This window comes from Bos indicus x Bos taurus, chromosome 11, assembly GCF_003369695.1.
Source record: "Bos indicus x Bos taurus breed Angus x Brahman F1 hybrid chromosome 11, Bos_hybrid_MaternalHap_v2.0, whole genome shotgun sequence".
NCBI lineage: Eukaryota > Metazoa > Chordata > Mammalia > Artiodactyla > Bovidae > Bos > Bos indicus x Bos taurus.
Window position 1 is genome coordinate 37,119,483 of NC_040086.1, and position 26,097 is coordinate 37,145,579.

Sequence of the window (26,097 nt, forward strand, 5' to 3'; positions counted from 1 at the left end):
AAATGGACCTTTGTTGGCAAAGTAATGTCTCTGCTTTTTAATATGCTATCTAGGTTGGTCATAACTTTCCTTCCAAGGAGTAAGCGTCTTTTAATTTCATGGCTGTAATCACCATCTGCATTGATTTTGGAGCCCAGAAAAATAAAGTCAGCCACTGTTTCCACTATTTCCCCATCTACTTGCCAAGAAGTGATGGGACCGGATGCCATGATCTTAGTTTTCTGAACGTTGAGCTTCAAGCCAACTTTTTCACTCTCCTCTTTTACTTTCATCAAGAGGCTTTTTAGTTCCTCTTCACTTTCTGCCATAAGGGTGGTGCCATTTGCATATCTGAGGTTATTGATATTTCTCCCGGTATAGGGATGGTTTGGTCTTTATTCCAACTTCACTGCTTTTCTTTCTAGATATACACGCACGCGGCCCAGTAGCTCAGTCACTGGGGAACTCAGGGCGAGAACCAGAGGTTGTGCTTGGTGTGCCTGCCTCTGCTCTGCAGAATCGCAAGCACCTGGGATGTGGTTAGCGGCCTCTATGTGGCCCACTCTGGGCGCATGGAATCCTGGAATTCGTGGTTTGGCACCGCGTGCTCCCTGCCTGAGGCCTCATGGAGTGGACTACATTTCCCAGAATGCATCGGGAGGGGGGGGCGTGGGCGGTAGAGGGAGGGGGCGGACCCAGCGCTCTGGGGCGTCGCCGTTTCCAAGCGCCGAGATTTCGCCTAGTAACCCGCCAGCCTAGGTTCCCGAAAGCGGCGGTGTGGCCCCGCCCCCGGAGCCTAGACTGGAGGAAGAACCTCTCTCCGGTGGCGTCCCAGTGACGAAGCCCGTCCTCGGTGCGGGAGGCGGGGAAAGGGGCGGGGGGCGGGCAAGCAGAGGATTTCGCTTGCCCTGTGAGATCCAGGACGTGCTGGCGGCGCCGTTTCAGAGCAGAGGTTAGAGGCGGGAGAGCTGGGATGCTCTGCAGGCGAGCCTGGATCGGGTGTGGGAGGAGTGCAGGACGCAGCCGCCGCGGCACTGTGCGCAGGCCGGGGTGTCCCCGGGGGCTGGCATCCCTCGGGTGGGCATCGACCAATGCCTGGGACGTGTGTGCGCGTGTGTGGGGGGGGCTCGCTGTCCCCAGTGGTTCCGTGGGCGCTCCTCCCCACGCCGGGCTTAGAGACGAGACCCTTGAGCCCACGGGACCCCATAGCTAGCGCAAACGTTTCTGGGGAAAGGTACACGATTTCGGTCACTTGTTAATTATTTATAATTTCTTCTGGACTGAGAGCTTTTGTAGGTTGTGTTTTCCTGCCTCCAGCTACCGTAGTGTCTCAGTTTCCTCCGATTCAGAAAAAAAAAAAAATCTTTATGAAGCTTGCCATTGGAGTTCCTGATTAGTGAGAGCTGCTAAGTTCGTTCTGGTTTTCTCGGCCAAGAGAGGGTTCACGGAGGATATGAATTCTGAATATATACACAACTAATTGGAGAGTCTAAAAGATGATCATTGCATGTTTGCCCTGGCTTAATGGGGAAACTGCAAATGTTCTTTCAAATCATATCAGTAATCACCACCCGGCAGCATTTAGGGCATATTTCGTATCATTAAAAGGATGGATATGGGAGGGAAAAAAAAAAAAAGATGGATCTGGAGACAGAAAAGAGGAATAGTTGACAATTTTTTTAAAACTTGGCTTAGTTTGGGGATCATTTGCTTGGACTGGGTGACTTATGCAAAATATCTGTTTCTTTCTTCCTGGCTCTCGCCTCCTGGATGTAGACTGTCAGTTTTGGATCCGAGGATGGCGATGGCAAAGCTTACCGGAGTTCCTTGTCAAATTAAAGCTGTCACAGAATAAATTCCGCTGCCTGCTGCGAGGCCCCCGCCCCGCGCACTGCAAACTTCAGTGAGCGAACTGGGTAATCAGTGTTTGGATATGCAGATCCTTGATTTAAAAGGCGGGGTGACCCTCCCAAAAACCTCTCCCGGGGGCCGAAGCCCGCAGGTGCAGTGAGGCGCGCGGGAGCGCGCGCGCGGGTGAAGACGCCTAGCCCGGGGGAGAGGAAGCCGGGGCGCCCGGCGGGGTCTGGCGGCCGTGCACCGGCGGCTTGTCTCCGGCGGCGGCGGTGGATGATGGTGGCGGCCGGCGTGCTGGTCTGTGTGAGTGCGTCGCCGCGGAAATCAGCGCCCGGCGCTGCACGCTGAGCCTTTTGCAGGTCCTCCGCAGCCCGAGACTTGGAGAGGACAGACCCGGCGCGCAGGGGCCGCGGACCCGTGCGCGGGGGACCCGGGGGGCTAGTGGGGTCGTCTAATCATGGCGGATCGGACAGCTCCCAGCTGCCAGCTCCGGCTGGAGTGGGTGTACGGGTACCGGGGTCACCAGTGCCGCAACAACCTGTACTACACCGCCGGCAAAGAGGTGGTCTACTTTGTGGCTGGGGTCGGGGTGGTTTACAACACCCGCGAGCACAGCCAAAAATTCTTCCTGGGACACAACGACGACATTATTAGGTAAGGAGGTGGCCTGGGGCGGTGTGGAGGGGTTGGGTGTGGAGGTTGGAAGGGTGAGAAGAAGGATGACTAACTGGGATTTCGTGGAGTCAGATCTGGGTGCCCTATGGAATAAAGGAGTCTCTCTGGCACCTCAGGGAATTACAGAAGGGCTGCTGATTCTAAGGCTAGGGCAGAAGCAGGGTAAGGGTTGCTTACCTTACCCTTGCTCTGTTGCTCAGCAAGGCTTTCTAAATCACTAAGGAGTTAAGTGTCCTGGTGCTTTTTTAGGTGTTCATTCCTGCTACAAGTGGAAGGATCCTAGGGAGCTATTAAACACTTCTCTTTCCCTCCCTTACAAGGAAAATTTAGGACCAATAACCTGAACTGGGGGTATCATCTTTGGGAGGCTCTTTAGAAGGTTCCTCAGCAAGTAAGAGGATTGAAAAAAAAAAAAGAAAGGAAATTTTGCTAAAGGTAATTTGGAATCTTCTTTCCACATGCTTGGAAACTAGGAAATTTCTGCAGTGGGTGGGGAGTTTGTTCTCTAATATTTCACTTGGTAGTGACTTAGTGCCGAGAATCATATTTATACACTAAATGGATGCTTCCACACCATCACTGAGGGTACAAAAGACTGGCAGTTTCTGTATAACAAAACCCTACCCTCCAGCCCACAGAATGACCAACATCTAGTAGTGAATGGCTTGGACTGGTGAAGACAAAACCGGATAAATAGCCATTTTAGAAGGTCCTCCTTATTAAATTGTAAAGGGATATATTTTGATTTTTGGTTCTGTCCTCTCATCTTTGGACTAGACGCATCTTTCTCCAGCCCTTGTCAGCTTCTCCTGTGACCATACAAGGTGTGGTCCAGATGCTGTTCACAGGGAATTCCTTTTCAGCCCTTGGCAGTTGGGGAAGGTTTCCACGATATGGGAGCCTCAGCCCACAGGGAAAATGACTTGCTGAGGATGGACTACAGCTGACAGAGACCGTATTTATACCTTCCAGACTTGTGTGTTCACTGATGTAGAACAACCTCCATCACATTTCAGAATATTGCCACTCGTACTCTATGTCTCATTTCATAATGAAATAAATGGTTCAGTGGCATAATGTTGTTGGTCTTAATTTCTCCATGGGAAGGATGCTTTAGAAGACTCGCTTCCCTGAGTACCCTGCTTTGTACTATTGTGATTTTTCTGGAGCCCTTTTCCTCCTCAAGCCCTAAAGTTGAAAGAAAATGTTACAGAAAGTAAAAAACTATATTAATATATTAAAATATAGTGAAATGTATATAAATTAAAAATGTTGACTTTTAAAAGATGAAGATTTTAAGTGCTAGGAGCTCAACTGTTCTTGAGATTTGGTGGAACTGACTTTTAAAACTTTCTTCATGTCACCCATTTGATAGAAGAGCTTTCTTCTCTCCCTGCTGTGATAATGGTTGTGATTGGGGCGTTCTCACCTAGTTCTGTCCTGGAGATTTTGCTGCTGTAGTTCCACGCTGATTATTAAAGTCACAGGTGCAAATGATTAACAGTGACTCATGAAAAGGTTAGATGTTTAAAAATTAAAACCTATTATGTTTTTGCCCTTTCTTAACACAGTGCTTTCCATTACACCATCAAAATAAGATGTAGTCCTTTGGGGAAGGGAGAAAGTGGCAATTAAACAGGAAATTCCCTGCAGTTAAAAAATAGTAATGTGACAGTTCACTGAACTACTTTGAGGATTTGAACTCCTAATCTTAATTGTTTTCCTCTAACAGGGAAAAAAAAAAAAAATAGATGTCCTGTGAAACTGAAGGTGGGAAAAGGGTGGAGTTGCAGTGAACCACTGTTATGACAGACTGTTGGACTAGTGGGGTTGTTGTGATATCTGACTTAGTTGAAGAAACACTCAGATTTGAAGAAAAGGTGGATGAATTTATTTGTCTAACTGGATTTGCAGGGAGCTTCAATTGTTGAAAACAAAAAAACCTGATGATTTAGTTTCTGTTTATTAAGGCAGTTATATCTTTATGCTGAATAGACATAGTAGCAAGGCTGCCTGTGGAGAAAGGACTAAATTTTCCATGTTATTTCATTGGGTCTGAGTATGTGTAGGAGAGCAGAGTTCTTTAATATCCATCTATATGTTTGCACATAGGAATAAAATTAAGCCAAATAGATTAAAAAACACAAATCACAGATCATTATATAATTGGGAACTGTAAAATTAGAGAATACAGAATATTTATGTTGTTATTTTGCTTTATCTTATATATGTAAATATCTTCATCCGGTGAAGGTAGTATATAAACCATATTTGTTTTCATCCTTAGTATATGGAACTCTTAAGTGCCATTTCCTTCATAATTTTATTCCCAGAAACATATTAGATGTTTGAAATTAATACTGTAAAATTTTAGGAATATTAATGTATTAACTATACATATGGAGAAGAAATATGTATTCTTTTATCTTTATGAATTTCAACTCATTTCTGCATAGCTAGTTATACGACTGATTTTCTATTTAAAATATTAATGTTTGTCATTGAATGAGGAGGACTAAAGCTAAGATTTTAGTGCAAAAATGTTTGGGGTGTTTTGGAATCATGACATGAATATTAAAACTTCTAACCCTTGATTCCATCAAACAAGATAAGTAATCATCCACATAGATTTTGCATTTGTTTGAATGATATATTCATAACGCATACATTTTCTACTGCATTATTTATTGTGCTACTTTGCCTAGAATCCTAACTAGAAAGCAGCCAAACAAATATTGATGCCATACTCCATTTTAGAAAACTGTATCATCTCTGAGATCACGATGAACTTTAATAATAATGTAGGATTTGACAGAGCTCATTAGAGCTCAGCATATGTGTCCTCCTGATTTGAAAGACTATGTGTTTAAGTCAGATTTTAAAAAATGTTGATATGTGAAGCATAATGTGATTTATTGGATGTGGAGGCTTAGTTTTATTCTCTTGAATGATTACCCTTCAATACAGATAACAGATTAGCGGATGATGCCATATTTTAGCTCTGATAGCATTGTGATGGGACAGGAAGATGCTTAAAGCAACAGAAGCACTCAAATCGGGGCTTGAAGGCAAGGACAGTAATCGAGGCAGGAATAATTACTAACTTGGTTTCTGCTGCAGGTAGCAGACCATGACACAGAACTGGAGCAAATGAAAGGAAAGGTCATGCACACATTTACTGTCTGTCTCTTCCCGATCATTTTCATGGTGACTCCAGTGGAGACATTTCTCCCTTATTCTGGGACCCTATTTTGTGTCTGACTCCATTTTCATTTCTCTTCTTTCCTGGCTCTCTGTTGCAAGGGAGGTTTTTCTGCAGTACCACATTTGGGAAAAGGGCACTGACTTTGATTTCACACCCACTTGGGTTTGAATCCACTCTCCTGTTTACTAGAGGCCTCTAGGTGAGTGACTTGACCTCTCAGGCCCTCATTTGTAAGAAGGGAATTAACAACAACTAAATTGCAGAATTTCAATTTCAAACAGGTAACTATTTGAAATAATATATGCAGATAGTTTACTGTGGGGCCTTGCCGTTAGTTGGTGATCAGTAAATGCTCTTAGTAACGATAGCAGTAGTACAGTATTTAATTAAAAACACACACATACACCAGAAACAAAATAGTGATTCTTCAGTGTCCACAGTCTGAAGTCCAAACTCCTGAGTTTTCCTTTCTCTTTGGTGTTAACCTACCTTTATACCTTTATTTTCCATGACTCTGTTCTTTCCTGCCTCATGCTGGAATAGTTTCTCACCTGCTTTGTCCATCTCTTCCCAATCCCTTTCCCCAGTGACATACTGGTTGGGGGCATGTGCTTTGGTCGGACAAATTTGATTTTGAACCTAGATCTGCCACCAGCTGGGTGACTTGGGAAAATTTCTAAATCTCTGTGAGTCTCAACTGTCATCAATAAAATATCTTCTCATCAGTGCGTGGAGATTTAAAGTTATCTAACTTTAGCTTAAGGGGATAACATACAAGGTTCCCCACAGTGTTTGGCAAATAGGAAGTGGCCACCACAGGGAGCCTATTTGTATCTCTGTCTTAAGCGCCCCATTCATTTCAATCTCACATCTCCCATGAGCCCTTTTACCACCCTTAGATGAAGAAGTGCCTTGCACTCCTAAAGTTTTGCATCTTTTGTGACTAATGCTGCTCACTTGATATGTATCATTTAGTGCCATTCCTTCACTCTGAATATTTTCATTTGTAAATGTATATAAGATTCTTGAGGCTGAGAATGAATTTAATAAGCAGAACCAATATTTCCTGAGTGTAGACCCAGTGCTATCCTGTTGGTACTGTGGTTAGCCTCAGTTTATTGATGAGAAAACCAAGGCACAGAGAGGTTAAAGACGTTGCCCATGGTCACTCTTTAGCAGACTGTAGAATGGGAATTGGAACCCAAGTCAGTCTGATTCCAAAGCCCAGAGCTATCACTTCACTGCTTTACACACTCTTTAATTTTTCTTAGTCACTATGGTCTCTACCATTGTGCCTTGTTTCTAACCAGAACTTGGTCAGTTCATGACTCCTTGTAACTCTATTTTCCAGTTTTGTGCTTTACACAAGGCTATTTGAAGTAGATCACTAGAACTCTGTCTAGAAATGGAACCATGTTCAGGTTCATCTTAGAACATCACCAGATTTGAAGCAATGACCTGAAACAGTGAACTACTGGAGATGTTAAAAAAAATTTTTTTTTAAATCTCAATTGTGACATGGCTAAAATTATTTGGTACTGCAAGTACGCACAATTGCACTTGTTGAATTTGAAGAGAGAGGTGTAACAGCCATGGTTGGGCTTGGGGTGTTGGGTAAACAGATTCACATGAAGGCCTAGAGATCTGATTTCATATACTTCAGTCCCTTGACCAGTTTGAATAAGGGGAACTTAGGGGTAACTATAAAGAATCAAACCTGTATTGAGTTGAGTGCCTGCTCTGTACCAGACACTGCACACACACACACACACACACAGAAATCCCTTCACCCACAACTCTGAGAGCCTTTATTTTACAGGTTACAGCTCAGAGAGGGAGAGATTTAAGCAAAGTCACTCATCCTCTATTCATCGGATCTCACTTGCTTGTTCATTGGCATGATCGTGTAATGAAAGGGCTCAGTTGGTAAAGAATCTGCCTGCAGTGCAGGAGACCCAGGTTTGATTCCTGGGTTGGGAAGATCCCCTGGAGAAGGAAATGGCAACCCACTCCAGTATACTTGCCTGGAGAATCCCATGGATAGAAGAGCCTGGCGGGCTACAGTCCATGGGGTCGCAAGAGTTGGACATGACTTAGTGACTAAACTACCTATGGTCTGTTCATAAATGATTTTACTGTTATTCTTGTTAATAAGCTATTAGTCTGGTGGTTTTTATTAAGATTTATTTATTCTCTAAACTGGGTAGATTTTACTTTTTCATTTATTTTTTAATCAAAAACTAGTATCTAGAATATAGCAGGTGCAGCATTGAGCATGACCAAGTTCTTGCCCCCATTCTGATGGAGGAGGCCAACAATGAATGAACAAGACAGCAAGGTGAATACAGATTGTGCTAAGTACTAAGGAGGGAATGACCATAGAGGGGAACTAGGTCAAGTAGGGTGCGGAAGCTACTTTAAATAAGGTGTCCAGAGCAGTGCCCTAAGGAGATGGTGTTTAAGCTGAAATCTGAAGGATGAGAAGGGGCAGGTAAGTGAAGATGTGATGGAGAAGAGAGGTTACGTGCAAAGGTACCAGGATGGGAAAGAACCTGGTATGGCCAGAATTCTGGTCTAGATATCCAGAGAAAGACCAAGGTCATAGTAATTCTCATCCAGGTCATTAATGCCTCATGGGTTTTGCTACCATATGTCCTAGATTTCCCAGGACACTCACAAATATTCCATTCAGTTATTGTTATGAGTAGACTTGCTCATATCATATCATAGATCCCTTTTAATTCAGAATATATGACCATGGTTTTATTTTTAAAATATGGCTACTATATAATGGGTCACAGCTTGAAAAACATGACCCTGGAGTATGCTCTCTCATAAAGAATTATATAGGCCCTACCGCCAGTGGGCCACAAGAATGTAGATTATACTGTGGGAAGTGAAAACCTATTCCATGGCAGCATCTTTAGGCAGGGCTGTCCTAAAGGCTCTCCTGCCTGCAAGGAGGTGGTTCTGGACACCTTTGTGATGTAGCTGATGTATTTGCCACCAAACAAGAAAAAGGAAGCTGCTGGGAGGGTTTACCTTGCTGGCTTTGCTTCTGGGACTGACTACTTCCCCAGGAGGCAGAGCCATACGGAAAGCATCCTTTAGCCAGCAGACGACACATCTTCAAGCCGTCAGCCTCCTCTTGTAGGTTTAACTTGATTTGTCATATGTGGATTGGTCTTAAATGTAATTAAAGTGCTTGACAGCAAACAGCTCTTTGCAAATATCATTGTGCATAGGAGTCACCCAGGCACATGTAGCTGAGTAAGCCTGGTGTGAGGCCTGACATCCTGCATTTCTAACCAGCTCCCATCAGTTGATGTTGATGCTGCTAGTCTATTATGCAGCAAGATGTTCAGGACCTCATTCATATGTTTCAGAGCTCAATAGATCAGTGTTTTTTTTTTTTTTTTTTTCTAACCTAAAAGATATTGCTAGCTTGTGAAATAGATTTTTAAATATATATATATACGACTCATTTATTAAATTCTTAAATTAACAGAATCAATTTTTTCATTAATTTGTCACCTAGTCTAGTGTTCTTTCTTCTCAGAAAGAACCAAGCAAGGATTGGTTGGAACAAGTTAGGAGACGGCTAATGTGTCCCTGTGGGCAGTGGAAGAGTGTGTCCACAGCTTTTGTGTAGACATGTTTTCGTCTCTTGAGTATATTTCACCTAGGAGTGGAGTTGCTATATCATATGGTAGCTCTAAGTTTAACTTCCTGAAGTACTGCCAAATTGTTTTCCAGACAATCCCATCAGCAGCATATGAGATTTTCAGTGACACCATTTCCTTGCCAGCACTTGTTGCTGTGTTTTTGATTATAGCCACCCTGTGGGTGAGAAGTGGTATCTTGTTGTGCTTTTAATTTGCATTCCCTAAGAACTGATTATACTGATTACCTTTTCAGTAAATTTTTGACCATTTGTATACTTCTTTGCAGGAAATGTCTACTCAGATCCTTTGCCCATTTTAATTGGCTTGTTTGTTTTTTATTGTTGTAAGAGTTCTTTACATATTCTGAATGTAAGCCCCTCATCTAATATATTATTTTCAAGTATTTTCTCCCATTCAGTAAGTTGTCTTTTCACTTTTTTGATGATGTCGTTTGAAACACAAAAGTTTAAATTTTGATGACGTCCAGTTTATCTTTGATGATGTCTGATTTATCCAACTTATCTTTTTCTTTTGTCACTTATACTTTTAGTGTTATATCTAAGAAACTATCACCTAATCCAAGGTCATGAAGATTTATTTCTGTTTTCTTCTTAAGAGTTTTATAGTTATAGCTTTGACATTTAGAAAGATAATCCATTTTGAGTTAAATTTTATACGTGGTGTGAGATGGAGGGTCCAACTTCTTTCTTTTGCATGCAGATATCCGGTGGTCCCAACACCATTTGTTGAGAAGACTTCTCTTTTTCCATTGAATTGTGTTGGATGCCTATAGCCTTTGACCTTCCCTACCAGGCAGCCCATTCCTCTCATACGGAAGATACTGAATATTTGGGGACCCAGAAACAAGCAATCATTAAAAAATTTAACCTAGAAATGACAGAAATTTGAGGCTTTGGTTACCATTCTGCATTTGTAGAGATGCTGTTATATCCTATGAAAGATACATCGCTTTTTATATATTTAAACAGTATAACTGTTTATACGTTGAGGAATCGGTGCAGTTTTTAGCAACTGCTGGTTTAAGGACCAGCAGCAATCTATACATTGACTTTGTTTACTTCCAGAGATCCTGAGTTTTGAAAATGAAGTTTTAGTCTTCAGTCTTGCTGTTGGAGACAGACTTACTGAGACCTACCTACTGAGGCAGCTGAGTGGGTGGAGTTTGTCTGGAAAGCAAAGGGAGTGGTCAGATCTCTTGACCTTGACCTCTTTACCAGTTCACCCCTTTCTTCTCTCAATGGGAGGCAGACACCTGGATGGCCTCAGCCTAGGAGTTGAAGGATTCTAGGATTGCCCACTAATTCTCTGTCGTTCCCCTTCCCATCAGCGTGAAGGAGGGGAGTGGCAGGCCAGCTCTGCCTCCCTGATAGGAAAGATGCTTTCTTTGGACTGGTAGTACATATATAGGCTGGTCAGAGAATTGTTCTGAGGTTACTGAGAATTCTTGTTTAGTTTACATATTGTTTAATAATGTCACTACAACATTTTTCTGTGTTCAGTATGAGTTGATTTTATGGGTACGAGTAAAACAAGATCCACCAGTGATGAGATGCCTTCTAAGTAAGAGATCATCAGTTGCAAGAGACTGAAATTTTCTCAAAAGAAGAGTTAAGGAGGGGATCACAAGGTGAGAAGAGCATCTTTTGATACTCAGTTATAGAGTATATTGCTGGCTTCTCATACACTGCACAGTTATCAGGCAGCTAGTCTTTTCCTGTTTCTTTCTCTTGCAAGCATGCATCACAGGGAATCACATCTCTGCTTCTCTCTGGATAAAATATGCTTTGATTTTCTCTGACTGCAGACTGGCTCCTTAACTCAGTGATCCGTTTTACACATGGCCATACCCCAAAAAGCCATCTTAACCTCACTGTACTAGATTATGCAGCTTGGCCCTATGAAACCAATTGATTAGGTCTTGTGAGCCTGAATTCCAGATTTCCAGAAAAGAGAATCTGATTGGCCGCACCGGGTCAGCAGGGTCAGGATGTCCACCAGTTCAATCAGCTGTAGCCTGGAAGGCGGGCCTAGGTTTCACAGGGCTGTCCTTTTAAGGAAGATTGTCTAATAAGAGAGGTATAGACTGAGAAAGAATGAATGGCAACTCCACTGTAGGAGGTGGATTAGAAGAGGAGGTAGCAAATGGGTTTTTGGAGCAGAACAATGATGAGAAGTACTGAGCTGAGGTCAAGAAGAAGTCAGGAAAATGATATTAAGTTTTAAAAATAAAATTGTGGTGACTCTGAACATATCATGGAATTTTTAGTTCTTATAACAGGCCATGGAGGATGTCCCTAGGAAATACTGGCCATTGGCTGATGACCAGTCTTGGAGGGCTATGTGTACATCAAGCATCTGTCTACTGGGGTGCCAGTGCCCCTGCTAAGAGTGTTCACTCTCCTGCTGGGGTCCAGTGGTAGGGCTGGATGCGGAGGGGAACATGTAGGAATAAGGGCCCATGCTAGCAGGTACCAGAAAGATGGCCTGACGACACACACAGGAGACTTCCTGAAGCTAGTTCAGGCTCCTCAGCTGAGGCAGGTGAGGCTTAGGACAGCAGCTGTTTGCCTGCTGGTGAAGAACTATTCCCATGCTTTACCTCGTACAGATACTGGTGCATCCCTGCTGATCACCAGCCTTGGTGATGAGTGAACCCTGAATGATTTACTGAGCTTGGCCATCTAACAGACATTGAAAAAGAATCTTCCTCAAGCCAGACTTAAAATCTACCTAAGGTTCCCCGTTACCAGCAGGATAAGTATCAAGCTTACCCATGCTCGTTCAGAATAGTCTCCTAAGACTATTATGATTGGTTCCTCGGTCTTCCTCCAGCTTGATGTCTCTTCCTCTCCTAACATCCTCAGACCACATCAAACTCCTTGCAGTTACCTGGACCCAGTACCTTATTTTGTGTATCCTCAACCTAGCACATGCCATTGACTCCCCTCACTTGTCCACACATACGCTCTTTTTCTTCTTTCAATCTCAGTGTAGTATCATCGCCCCCTGAAGCCGCACCTTGACAGCCGGACTCTTTAGGCCGTTCCTTCTCTGTGCATCCAGGCCACCATGCAAGGACCTCCCCGCTGGACTCATTGCACTCACGGTTTTGCGTTTGTTGACTTAACCCCTCTCCCCACCTGATACAAGTTCCATGTGTCCCCTGCCTAGCACCTGTTGTGAACACAGTAAGTGCTTCATGTATTGTTAGTTGTTGTTAGTTCTTCATATCTCAAATTATTTAGAAGGAGAAAGGTATGACAAGGGGGATGAGATGTCTATAGAACTCGTTCTGTACATACTTTCTGAAAATACTAATATATTCTCATTTGGCGCTTAGAAGCAGGATTCAGAATCTTCATGACCTGAAGCTAATCATGAAGAAATGTGAATATGAATTGAAGGACAGTCTACATTACAACTGGCCTGTACTTTGCAAAAAAAAAAAAAAAAAAAAAAAACCCAAGACTTATTCTCATAAAAGACACAGGGAAGTAAGGGACTGTTCCAGTTTAAAGGAGACTAAAAGGATAGAAGTAAATGCAATATGTGATCCTAGATTGGGGTGGTTAGTTGTTCAGTTGCTAAGTTGTTTCTGACTCTTTGCGACCCCATGGACTGTAGAACGCCAGTCTTCCCTGCCCTTCACCACCTCCCTGAATTTGCTCAAACTCATATCCATCTAGTCAGTGGTGCCATCCAACCATCTCATCCTCTGTTGCCCCCTTCTCCTCCTGCCCTCAATCTTTCCCAGCATCAGGGTCTTTTCCAGTGAGTTGGCTCTTCACATCAGGTGGCCAAAGTAGTGGAGCTTCAATCTCAGCATCGGTCCTTCCAGTGAATATTCAGGGTTGGTTGGGGTGGTTAGGGATTGGTATAAGTGACAGTATTGGGACAATGGGTTAAGTTTGAACATGGAAGTATATGTTAGGAAATAGCACTGTGTTTACATTAAAATTCTGAATTTGTAGCAGTGCAGTTACGTAAGGGAAGGTTCTTAGGAGAAATGTGCTAGGATATTTAGGAGTGAAGTGTTATGGAGCTGCAGACAACAGTAATAAGGTGTCTGTGTGTGTGCGTGTGTTTGTGTTTCTCGTGGCATCTGTTCTCTCCTCTTAACCACTGCTTCCTTCCTGCTTCCATCCTTGCCTCTCCCATTTTATTCTCACCACAGAAGCCAGTTGATCTGGCTGCAACATAAGTCAAGTCATGTTAATTCTTGCTCAGAACTCTCAGAGCAAGCGTAGAAGTCCTTGTAATGGCCTCTAAGCCTCTTTGGAGATGTGGCCTTCTGTTACCTTTATGATCTAGTCTATTTTCTCACCATCCCTTGCTCCACTTCAGCCACACTGGCCTCCCGGTTGGAATGCCCAGGTACCCTACTGCCCCAGGGCCTTTGCACTTTCCCTCTGTCTATCTCCTCCTTCTTCTAGACGTCACATGACTTCACTAGCCTCCACTGGGTCCTTGCTCAAGGTCATCTTCTCAGTGAGGCCTTCCCCGACTACCCTATTTAAAATGTAGACTCCTCCCCAACACACTCCTCATTATTCATCCCTGTTTCATGTTTCCCCTTAGTTCTTTTTTGTTTTGAACCTTGTTGACTCTTTTCACTAGAATATGAGCTCTAAGTGGGCAGAGTTTTTTGTTTGCTGCCCTGCCTACAGTGCCCAAAATGATGCCTGGTATGTAGAAGACACTTAATAAGTATTTATTGAATGAATAAATGAATGACTAGTATATGTTCACTTTTGTTTGTTTTGAGATCACCTCCTTGGAATTTCTGCTTAGAACAGGATTTTTTGAATGGGTTGCCTTTGACAGACTGTGAAGTTAATGGATCCCATCTCAGAATAGTAAGTTTCTTTGTTCTCATTTCTTTGTCCTTTTACCAAAGTATAATCTAGATACAGAAAAGTGTACATATCATAGTGTACAGCTGGATCAATTCTCACGACCCCAGTGCACCTGTAACCCTCACTTACATCAAGAAATAGAACCTTACCAGCACTGCAGAGACCCCTGAGCACCTTTTTTCAGTCAAAGTACCCCCCCTGCAAAGGTAACCTCTATCCTAACTTTTAACAATGTAGATTCGTGTTGCCTGGTGTTGCACCTTTAAAAGGAATGCTACAGTATGCATTTTTTTGTGTGTCTGGCTACTTTCAATCAACATTATAAGATTTGTCTCAGCTTCTACATGTTTACTATCAGTTTCATATTTTCCATTGTGTAGAAATATAGTTTATCCATTCTACTGTAGGTGGGCATTTGGGTGACTTCTGGTTTCTTTTGACTACTATTAACATTCTAGTACAAGTGAACATACATATCCATTTCCACATGGGAGTGGTATTTCTGGGGCATGAGGTGCACACATGATCAGTTTTTCTAAGTGGATAAATCAATTTATACTCCCACTATCATGGGATTTCCTAATGCATAAAATAAAGTACACAAATGCATAAAATAAAATACATAAATAGGATTGGAAAGAAAATTAATTATTTTGAAATACAATTGGAATAATATAGTTGGAAAAATATTGTAATATGTCATGATATATGTGCTTCTTTATTAACTTTATTAACTCATGCAATTGAAAGTTCTAGCAGTTTTAATAATTATTGTAAATTCAAAGTAGTAAGGGTATACATGATGTTTGAAAAATCTGTAACAACTGTAATATTATATGAAAATATCTGTGATTTTATTGATCTCAAGGTCACAGGTACTACTATAGTTTGTTGCCTACATTTTGAATGATAGGAAATACTAAAGCCTGTTCCAAGTTAGTGAAAAATAAAGACTTTTAGTAATTTTTAGTCCATCTAAACACATAAACCTTCTGAATTCTATTAAGGAATACATAGACTCTAAGTTAATAGTCTCTTGTTTAGAGGAACAAAAATGATTTACAACAAATATTTCTTAAGTGTCTACTATGTGTCATGTGGGCTTCCCTGGTGGCTCAGTTGTAAAGAATCCACCTGCCAATGTAGGAGACGGAAATGGCAAGAAGAAAGGAAATGGCAACCCACTCCAGTATTCTTGCCTGGGAAATTCCATGGACAGAGGAGCCTGATGGGCTATAGTCTATGGGTTGCAATAGAGTTGGACACAACTTAGCGACTAAACAACAACAGCAAATTTCTCATGTACTGTTCCAGACACTGGGGACCCATCAGTGAGCAATATGCATCTCTTCTCAAGGAACTTATAATCATGAAGGCAATATTCATAAATAAGTTAGCAGCTGGGTCTGTGTGTTCAGATCTATGATAGTTAGCTCACGGCATGTACCTAACCCATACGTGGGAGTGGATGGTGGTCAGAGAAGGTTTTCTGGAGAAAGGAGCATCATTAGATTTAGGCTCTGTTTTGATTACTCTGGCTACGGTGTGAATGATAAATTGTTGGAGAGAAAGTCTGGAGGCACTTAAAGTAATCCAGATACGAGGTCATTATGATAGTTTGCAAGGAAAGCAATGAGTATGTTCTGGAGACTCTGGATTCCTGCTGACTGATTGGATATAGGTGATAGAGGAGAAGGAAGGTGTAAGGTTAACAATCAACTGGTTGGGTGGTGGTTATCATTCACTGAAGCAGAATGAGGAGCGTTCAGGGCCAGGAAATGATGAATTCAGCTTTGAACACATATAGATTGAAGTGTTTGTGGAACATCCAAGAGGTGATTTTACATTTATGTGGGTCTCTCGCTCAGGACAAGCTACAGTCCGTGGGATTGCAAGGAGTCAGACACGACTCAGGGTGACACTTCCACTTTCCTGCTCAGCAGAGAGCCTCATGAGTTTCAGGGAGCATGTGGGAGTGGATTTGATAACCCAGAGAGCATGTGGAGGAAGAAGAGGCCAGGCTTAGGATTTGGGGGAAGGTCAGCTTTCAGGTGACCAGTAAATAAAGATGCATGTGAATGATGCGAATAGTCACAGGGACAGGAGGAGAGCGGAGTGCCTGGAGGCCAAGAGCAGAGACGGTGTCAAGGAGACCCTCAATAGTATGACTGGAGTACAACACGGTAAGTCTAGGAAAGGGCCCTGTGGATTCAGCAATGAGAAGATAGTTGATGAGTTACTTTTACTACAGAAACACTGGGAATGATTATTTTCCTCTGGGTTGTACTTTCATCTGGGTTTTAAACATTCTGTTATAGCAGTTAGAATTCCAAGGGCCATTTCCTTTTAGCTTTACTTTTCTCCTTGCATCTCTTTTATACGTTTCACTCATGCTCCAGTGACTTTTATGCTGCACTGGTAGTAAGTAAGCAGTCATTTCGGCTTAATGACTTACCTCTAACAAACTCTAGTTCTTTTTAAAACAAAACAAAACAAAACAACGAGAGATATCATTATAGACATTGCTTCTTGGTGGAAAGCCTTTCCAGGTCTATTATTTTGCATAGTAGATATGAGTGCACTCACTTTGGCCAGGCCATGTTTATCTGTGTGGGAACCTGGCCTGCTGACAGTGAATTCATGTCATCCTTCTTGCCTTGGATAGTACTCAAGTTTAAGTCCATATGATAAAATATGATGGAAGAGATATAAATTCTATAATGTTTCATAATTATTTTCTTCCCAGAATGTCACTTGGATTTTTATATAAATTATAGGAGATAAGTGGGAAGGTGTTCAGTGAAATAAGCCTGTGTTCAGCGCTGCCTGTGTAAATGGCAGTGTTAACAGGTCACAGCAATAATAGTTCTCCAGGCAGGAGTGCCTGTTACTCCCTCCTCTTTCATCTCCATTATCCATCAGCCCCAAGTCCAGTTGGTCACATCGTCTCTGTCTTGCTGCTTCCGCCCTAGTTCACACCCCTGCTACTTCACACCTGGTTCAAGCTATGTCAGGACAGTTTTGATAGCTTCTTAACTAGTCTTCCTGCCTTTACCATCAGTCCTCTAGAAAATCCTCTGTTTGAAAATCTGCCTAAACTTAAAAATAATGCAGATTTATGAGCCTGTTCCTTAAGATTCTGCTTCGGTAGGCCCAGCTATGAGTCCCCAAAGTCTATATTTTAAAGAAAATTTCCACTGAAATATAGATATGAGTGTGTGTGTGTGTGTATATATAATGCACACACACCCTCACTTTCCTTGCTGTGTCCATTGAGAGGACTGAATAACAATGAGCAGCAGGCGCACACCTAGCTCCCAGAACTTGTTTCTAAATACCATTTGCCACAGCAAATAATTAGAACTCCTTATAAAAAGAGCTGATTTTAGGCCTGGGGCAGGGAAAATGCAAGATGCGTCTGAAACAGTAAGTATAGCAGTGCTCAAAAAATAAGGGAAGATGTTAAAATGACACAAGAGCCAGCTTGAAGGGACCACCACAGGTCACACCTGGGATAATTTGAGCATTAATTACAATCCATTGAATAAAATTAAAACCCCCTGTATCTATAGTGATATAAAAAAGTAATGGGAAGAGAAGGCTCTGCGTTGAGTAGAACATAAACTATTAAATGCAGAGGGAACGATGGAGTTAGAAAATCAACAGATGATGTAACTAGCGATGCAAGTTGAAGAACATGATACTTACATAGTACTTTGCCTCGAGATACTTATTACAGTGGACAAGCAGTGACTACTATGGACAAACCTGGCAGACACCCCTTAACCAAGTGAGCAAGCATTCACAATAGTGGAACAAACCAAGTCATTAGAAACAAAAAGCTTCCCCAAGGGGTTCTGGATTCCAGAATTGCTGCAGTAGGCTAGCATTGGAATTAACCTTTGAAACTACAGATTTGATCTATCTCTGCCTTGCTTCAAAACTCCTGCCAGCTCTATTACTTTTGGAAAGGGCTTCAGACGCTCAGGCCTGGCCCCTTCCTACCTTCCTTCATCCTCTCCTAGCACAACTCTGTTCCCCACTTTCCTTACTGTTTCTCTCACCACACCATACCCTTTGCAGTGACCCAGATTGTTTCATTTCTCTGTGACTGCACACGATCCTGCTGCTTAGACTGCCTTCCCTGTCTGTCCGGTAGGTTCATGCTGTCCAAGAGGCAGCTCCAGCACACTGTCTTGTGAAGCCCTTCTTGATTCCTTGAGGAAGAACTAGGGTCTCTTTCTTCAGGACACCTGCAGCATTTTCTCCATCTCTCTCGCATAGCACTTCTCACGTTATGCTGTGATTTTCTGTTTGTGTATTTCTTTACCCCACCCACCCAGCAGACTAGAGGCACTTTATGTGGTGCAAAGAACTCGGACTCCAGACCCAGCAGACCTACATTTGAATCTGATTCTTCCACTTCTTAGTTTTTATCTAGCCACACCCAGCGTCTTCCTCTAGATCTATTGATGGGTTATTAGGAGAATCCAGTTAAATAAAGCATGTAAGGAGCTTTACAAAATGAGTTTAAAAGAAATAAAGGGGAAAACCCAAAGAAACTGACCTCACTAGGCCCTGAGTAAGTTTTTAAAAATATATATTGATATATACAAATATTTTACATGTATACATTTTCCCCTGTAATCCTACAGAATTTCAAAGGTGTAGTTCCATAGGTTACTTGACACACCCCATATTTGAACCCATCTGACTCCAAAGTCATGCTCTTTCTGTTATGTGGGACTATAAACCAGAAGGGAGAGACAGACAGAATCATAATCACAATTACAGAGTCACAATTAAATGTTAAGCCAGAGTCACAGACTCCAGCCCCTTCATGGAAGTTGTAGTCTCTAAGCCATTCATTGGGGTGAGGGGCGGGCGTGGCGGTCAGAGAAGATAGTTGAATGGAGATCCAGATTAGATGGCCTCTTATATGAGTGGTTGCCAGAAGAGGTGAGAGTCTTCTCACAGATATTGATTGAATGTCCGCCAGAGACCATCATGGTCATCATATGTGTGAGATTTAAGGACAGCATGAGGAGTGAGAAGGATGAGAGCTTAAAATAGAAGCCTGGGATACATCCTTACCTTTACATTCTGGAGCACAAAGCAGGCAAGGGGCAGAGCTACAGAAAGAGCTGCAGAACTGCAGGGCCATGAAAGAGAAGGGGGCATCAGATGCCTGTCTTTCTGTGTTCTGGGTGGTGAGGGCTGCTAGAGGGGCTCCACCATGGAACCCAGCAAAGCGAGGGGCCTGGATTGGGACTCAAAGAGGCCCCGGGAAGAGCACTTTCATTCCGGTCATGTGGGGGCAGAATTCAGATTGCTGAAACAATGAGTAAGAATCAAATATGGGGGCAACAGGAAAGTGTAGTCTAATTAGGGCTATATTCCCACGGACTTGGGCAAATGCTTCCTGAGATCTGGAAGACTTAAGAGTCATCTTGCTCGTAGGCACCTATTCTGGGAGATTAAGCATCCCCAGGGTGCCATCTGTTTCAGTGGGGAATATTGAACAAAAATGCCAGCTGACCACCAGCTGTGTCTCTTCCTCCCCAAAGCATCCTTAACCAAGAGGCGTATCTGATATCATGGAGCCACAAATCAGAGGTTGAAAATCTACCTACTGTTTCCCTGGGGACAGGCTCGTGATTTTATCTGGTTTCATAGTGATTTTATCTGGTTTCATTATTTCTTTTCAAGACTTATATAGCACACTCTTTAAATGGTTTAGCAAAACAAAGGAAGACAGGTTTGTTTGGTGTTTTTTTGGTTTGTTTATTAATCCTTATGCTCTGCCAGACAGCAGAAATTATAGAGTCAAATTTCACATAATTCAGAGTTTTGGAGTTTTCTTTTAGCTAGAGCAGATTTTCTCTTTAAATGATGATATTTTTGTTATTTTATATTAATAGATGGAAAATGATTATCTGTTTTATAGGTATATTTAATTCCATATGTGACCTAGTTTCCTCTAAATCTCTCTCAAATCTCAGAAGCTAATTCGGCAGCTTGGTTTTTTTCCTTCTGGGTGCCACAAAAATGTGGAAACCATATTTCCAGAAATAAATCAATGAAAGTATTGAGCAGTAGCATGCCATGCGTAATCACGCAGAGGTGCCATATCAAGGAGCTAGTCCCACTGGGACGGAAAACATCCCTGCAGTCGTTACCGGTTGTCAGTTGCTGGAGGTCTGAGTTACTTGTCTCCTGGCCTGTATGCACTTCAGAGACACTGCGGTGTGGGCACTGTGTATATTCCACAGCTTATGCTCATTCAGAGTGAACACACGTCCTTGACCTTTTCCCTGAAGCATTCTTAGGAATTTTAACTACTATAGGGTTTTAAAAAGTGATTAAAAAAAAAAAATCAAGGAGAGATGCAGCGTTTTAGTAACCATGTGTAAAATACAAATAATAATCTTAGGGCTTCACTAATCCCATCATGTTGGTGGATTAAATGTTTTTGTAATTAGACCGTCCTGTACAGCGACTTGAGAGTCTAAGGTCCTCCCATATTCAGAGCAGGCCACTTTGCCTTCTTTAGCCACAAAAGAGGCACATCTAGCAAGGGACACCCTTCTCTTCATACCAAGTGTGCTTTCTGGATAATGAAGGTCTTCTAGATTGGTATTTTAGTGGGAGCAAGTAAAAATAGATAGCTAGAAAATATATTATAACAAGGCAAGCTTCCAGAAATTCAGAACAGTGGAAGTTAATAACAAGATGTTCAAGAGGGAGAGGACATATGTGTACCTACCTGTGGCTGATTCATGTTGATGTTTGCCAGAAACCAACAAAATTCTGTAAAGCAATTATCCTTCAATTTAAAGATAAATAAATTTAAAATAATTAGGTTAGCCTTTTTGGAGGGGTTCCAAAAATCCTGATATAGGAACTAAACAAATATTTGTGAAATAACAGAAAAGGTTTAACTCTCTGTGGATTTCTCCTATAACCTCGTTTGTCACTATGCTATGTGGAAACTACCATGTATGTCTGAAACCCTCATAATGAAATGACCTTGATTCTCATTTAAGGCTAATATAGCAATAAAGAATAGAAATGGTAAGGGAAATGAGAACTTAGTAAATTATTTCAGGCTCTTTGTTTTATTTTATCTGGGCCCTAAGCAAAAATATACTAATTGGCATGATTGATTTTATAATGTTTTATTTATGCTTGAAATATGTGAGTTTATGGGAGGTAAAACCCTTGAAGTATATGTGGAAGAATGTTGAGCAGTTACTGTTTCTATTAGTATCTTGTTTTAATGTTGTTTGTTCATAACTAAATTATAGAAATTTCTTTAGGAATGCTACTTTATATTAATAAGTAGATTACAGAAATGAGCTATTATTACTTACCCTAATTTTGCATCTGGTTATTTTTTTTATAATTTATGGGTTAAGAAAGTTTCATTTCCTTTTAGTAATTTATTACAGAAATTATAAGGGGTAACATTGCTTACTGATTTTTGGCAGACCACCAAAAAGAAATCACAGCTATTTGACAGAGAACTCAGGAGAAATAAACAGGAGGATAACATAAGAAATTATCAAAACTATATGGTGCCAGAGAAAGACTCAATGAAAATTTACTTCCGTTTCATAGACAAGTTTGCCCCAGTGCTTTCAGTGGGCATAATTGTTAAATGGTCCTTAGTTGAAGTTATAAACTAAAAATCATGGTAGTATTAAAAACCACCTTATAAGAATCTCCTTGGATGGGAGGACACGGCATCTGGTTTTGGCCAGGTGACTTCTGGGCTGGTGCCTTCAGTTTGCTTTCTGCAGGCTAAGGCAGTAAGAGAGCATCAAAAATAGGATGTGAATTTTATTATTAAGTTTATAAAGGGCAAAATTAAGGGCAGAAAAAAGGGCAGTGGAATTTGGGATTTCATAATGATAGCCAAAATGCTTTAAAAGTTTGTATATCATATACAAACTGTGTTGAAGGTAAACTTTAATATCCTCCACTTGTAATTTAGGCTTCCAAACCTTTATTTCTTCTTCCCCACCTTAAGAATGAGTTCATTCTAGGTCATTATTTTCAGCATGTCTGGCAGCCCCATGTTTTTCAGTTACACTGTATTTAAATTATACATAGTACTTAGATTTGGTGGGAACCTCACAGAATCTCAGTTCTGCTATTTTTCAAAAGTTGCTTCTTTTCCCCGATTATATCCATATGTACTCATTAAACAAAAATTTGAAAATAATATCAGAAAGGTAAAATTGTCCTTAGTTGACACCAAATATATTTACATTTTTATAAACTTTAAAATTCAAGAACACACATATTAGAAAGCACACAGACTATCAGTATTCAACTTGATGAGACTTAGCAAAGTGAGTCCACCCATGCGACTATCACAGAGATCAAGAAATACAACATTAGTGCTTTCCAGAGTGTGTCACCTGTCACCTCCTCATCATTTTCTCCTCTGGAAGATGAGCACTCTCCTGACCCCTCTCATAAAGATAAGTTTTCCCCGTGGTGAGCTTTATATAAATTAAATTATACAATATATGCTCTTTTTTGTGGTGCTTGACTGCTCACCAAGTCTGTCTATGAGACTCATGCATGTTGTTACATGTAGTTCATTCTTTTTCATTGTATCTGTCTAGTATTCTATTGTGTGAGTATAATTTACTCTCCTTACTACTGGACATTTGGGTTGTCTCCGCTTGGAGGCTACTAGAAGTAACGCTTCTTTGAACATTCTTGAACATGTCTTTTGGTAGATGAATGTGTTTTTCCTGTGGTGTGTACCTAGATCATAGGGCGCGTACATATTTAGTTTTTAGTAAATATACTACTAAACAGTTTCCCCAGTGATTATATTAATTTTTGCACAGCAGTGTATGAGAGTTCTAGTTCCTATACATTCTTGCTAACAGTTAATATTGCGTGTCTTTTTCTGTTTAATCCATCCTCATGGTTAGTATGGCACATTGTGTTTTTAATTTGATTCTCTCTGATGGTGAGTGAAGTTGAGCACATTGTAGTTAGAACAGTGTCCCTCTGAACATGTCCATGTCCTAATCGCTGGAACCTTTGAACATGTCATAAAAGGGATATTACTGATGTGGTTTTAGAATCGGGAGATTGTCCTGAATTATCTCAGCAGGCCCAGTGTGATCATAAAGGTCTTTATAAGTGCAAGGGGGTAGAAGGAGAATTGGAGAAGGTGTTGTGATGGAAGTAATGATGCAGCATGAGAAGGATTAGACTGACTTTGAAATGCAGGGGCCCACTGGCCAAGGAATGAAGGCAGCCTCGGGAAAAAACAGATTCTCCCCTAGAACCTCAAAAAGAACAGTCCTGAGTATATCTCAGCTTTTGCCCTTAGAGGCCTATTGTGAACCTCTGACTTCCAGAACTGTAAGGTAATAAATGAGTGTTGCTTTAAGTCACCAGGTTTGTGGTAATTTCCTACTACAGCAGCAGTAGGAAACTGATCTTGGCACCTTTTCATAGGCTCCTTGCACATTTGGGTACCTTCTTTTGCAAAGTGCCTGTTCAGGTCTTTTGATGATTTAAATAACTGAGTTGTTTTTTCCTACTGATACATAGAAATTATTTATATATTCTGGATATAAATCCTTTGTTAAATTTATATAGCAAATATTTTCTTTTTTTTAAATTTTATTTTATTTTTAAACTTTATAATATTGTATTGGTTTTGCCAAATATCGAAATGAATCCGCCACAGGTATACATGTGTTCCCCATCCTGAACCCTCCTCCCTCCTCCCTCCCCATACCATCCCTCTGGGTCGTCCCAGTGCACCAGCCCCAAGCATCCAGTATAGTGCATCGAACCTGGACTGGCGACTCGTTTCATACATGATAGTATACATGTTTCAATGCCATTCTCCCAAATCTTTCCACCCTCTCCCTCTCCCACAGAGTCCATAAGACTGTTCTATACATCATTGTCTCTTTTGCTATCTCGTATACAGGGTTATTGTTACCATCTTTCTAAATTCCATATATATGTGTTAGTATACTGTATTGGTGTTTTTCTTTCTGGCTTACTTCACTCTGTATAATAGGCTCCAGTTTCATCCACCTCATTAGAACTGATTCAAATGTATTCTTTTTAATGGCTGAGTAATACTCCATTGTGTATATGTACCACAGCTTTCTAATCCATTCATCCGCTGATGGACATCTAGGTTGCTTCCATGTCCTGGCTATTATAAACAGTGCTGCGATGAACATTGGGGTACATGTGTCTCTTTCCCTTCTGGTTTCCTCAGTGTGTATGCCCAGCAGTGGGATTGCTGGATCATAAGGCAGTTCTATTTCCAGTTTTTTAAGGAATCTCCACACTGTTCTCCATAGTGGCTGTACTAGTTTGCATTCCCACCAACAGTGTAAGAGGGTTCCCTTTTCTCCACACCCTCTCCAGCATTTATTGCTTGTAGACTTTTGGATCGCAGCCATTCTGACTGGAGTGAAATGGTACCTCATAGTGGTTTTGATTTGCATTTCTCTGATAATGAGTGAGTGATGTTAAGCATCTTTTCATGTGTTTGTTAGCCATCTGTATGTCTTCTTTGGAGAAATGTCTATTTAGTTCTTTGGCCCATTTTTTGATTGGGTCATTTATTTTTCTGGAATTGAGGTGTAGGAGTTGCTTGTATATTTTTGAGATTAGTTGTTTGTCAGTTGCTTCATTTGCTATTATTTTCTCCCATTCTGAAGGCTGTCTTTTCACCTTGCTAATAGTTTCCTTTGTTGTGCAGAAGCTTTTAAGGTTAATTAGGTCCCATTTGTTTATTTTTGCTTTTATTTCCAATATTCTGGGAGGTGAAAATATTTTCTTGTAGCTTGTATTTTTTACTCCTGATAGTACCTTTTATTAGAAGTTCATAATTTGATGAAGTCCAATTTAACAATCTTTCTCAATCTTATACTTTGTGCTTAATGCTTTCTGTGTCCTGTTTATACAAGTGTGGGTCCTGATTTTATATTGTTGTATGCAACAAAATTTCCTTAATTAGTTCCCCTATAGTTGGACATATAGATTGTTTCCTTTACTTTCCTTTTCAGAAATGGTGCTCTGATGAGCACTTGTCTATGAAAACTCTGGTCTGGATTTGGAATTTTTTTTTAAGTAGAATTGTTTATTTCTGTTGCTGTTTGTTGTTATTTTCTCTGAAACTTTAAGGAACTTCTCTTTATTCTTGGCATGCTGAAATTTAACAATAAATGCCTTTGTTTGAATCTCTTCCTGTCCATTTTTCTTGCCTCTTTTGGGACCTTTCAGTCTGCAAACCTGTGAGCCTCAGTTCTGGAATATTTTCTTGCATTGTTACTGTGATCATGTCTTTCTCTCCAATTTCTGCTCTATCTTTTTCCAAGTCCTTTTACTAGTTTTGGGACCTCTGTGATTAACCTGTAATTGGAATCATATTTTCCATATCATTGTTCTGTTTCCAATTTTCTGGTAGCTTTTTCAATTTTATTTTGCAAATTTTCCACTGAATTTTTATTTCTATTACCATATTTTATCTTTTGAAATGTTCTTTTAAATGTACTGAATGTTTCTTTTTAATAGCTTCTTATTCTTGTTTCAGTATATTGCAATACTTTCTCTTATTTCTCTGAGGATATTATGTTGTTTTAAAATTTTTTTTCTATCCTTTTCATTGTCTCTATTAATTCAGCATTTCTCTTTCACCTACCCTCTTACATTTGTATTGGTATTTACTTTTTAGGTTCAAGGCTTTCATCACATGTTGGGCAACTTTTGGCTCTCCTTTTGTAAGTAAGAGCAAGACTCTGTAAAGTGGTTGGAAGCTCTTGGGGCATAGGGCTTGTTG

The 26,097-nt window shown here is 41.0% G+C and overlaps 1 protein-coding gene across 6 annotated transcripts in view; it reads left to right on the forward strand.

Annotated features, from left to right (window-relative positions):
- The first annotated feature begins 775 nt into the window (after window positions 1–775).
- Window positions 776–26,097, forward strand: part of EML6 (EMAP like 6) — a 285,324-nt gene continuing 260,002 nt past the window's right edge. For 2 of the 6 annotated variants that reach the window (XM_027555299.1, XM_027555300.1), the window contains exons 1-2: window positions 785–931; window positions 1,756–2,487. In XM_027555299.1, coding sequence (XP_027411100.1) covers window positions 2,291–2,487 — 197 coding nt within the window. In that variant the 5' untranslated portion in view covers window positions 785–931; window positions 1,756–2,290. Of the gene's footprint in view, window positions 932–1,755; window positions 2,488–26,097 lie in introns of all 6 variants that reach the window. The other 4 variants (XR_003513347.1, XM_027555301.1, XM_027555302.1 and 1 more) reach the window with 4 other exon arrangements.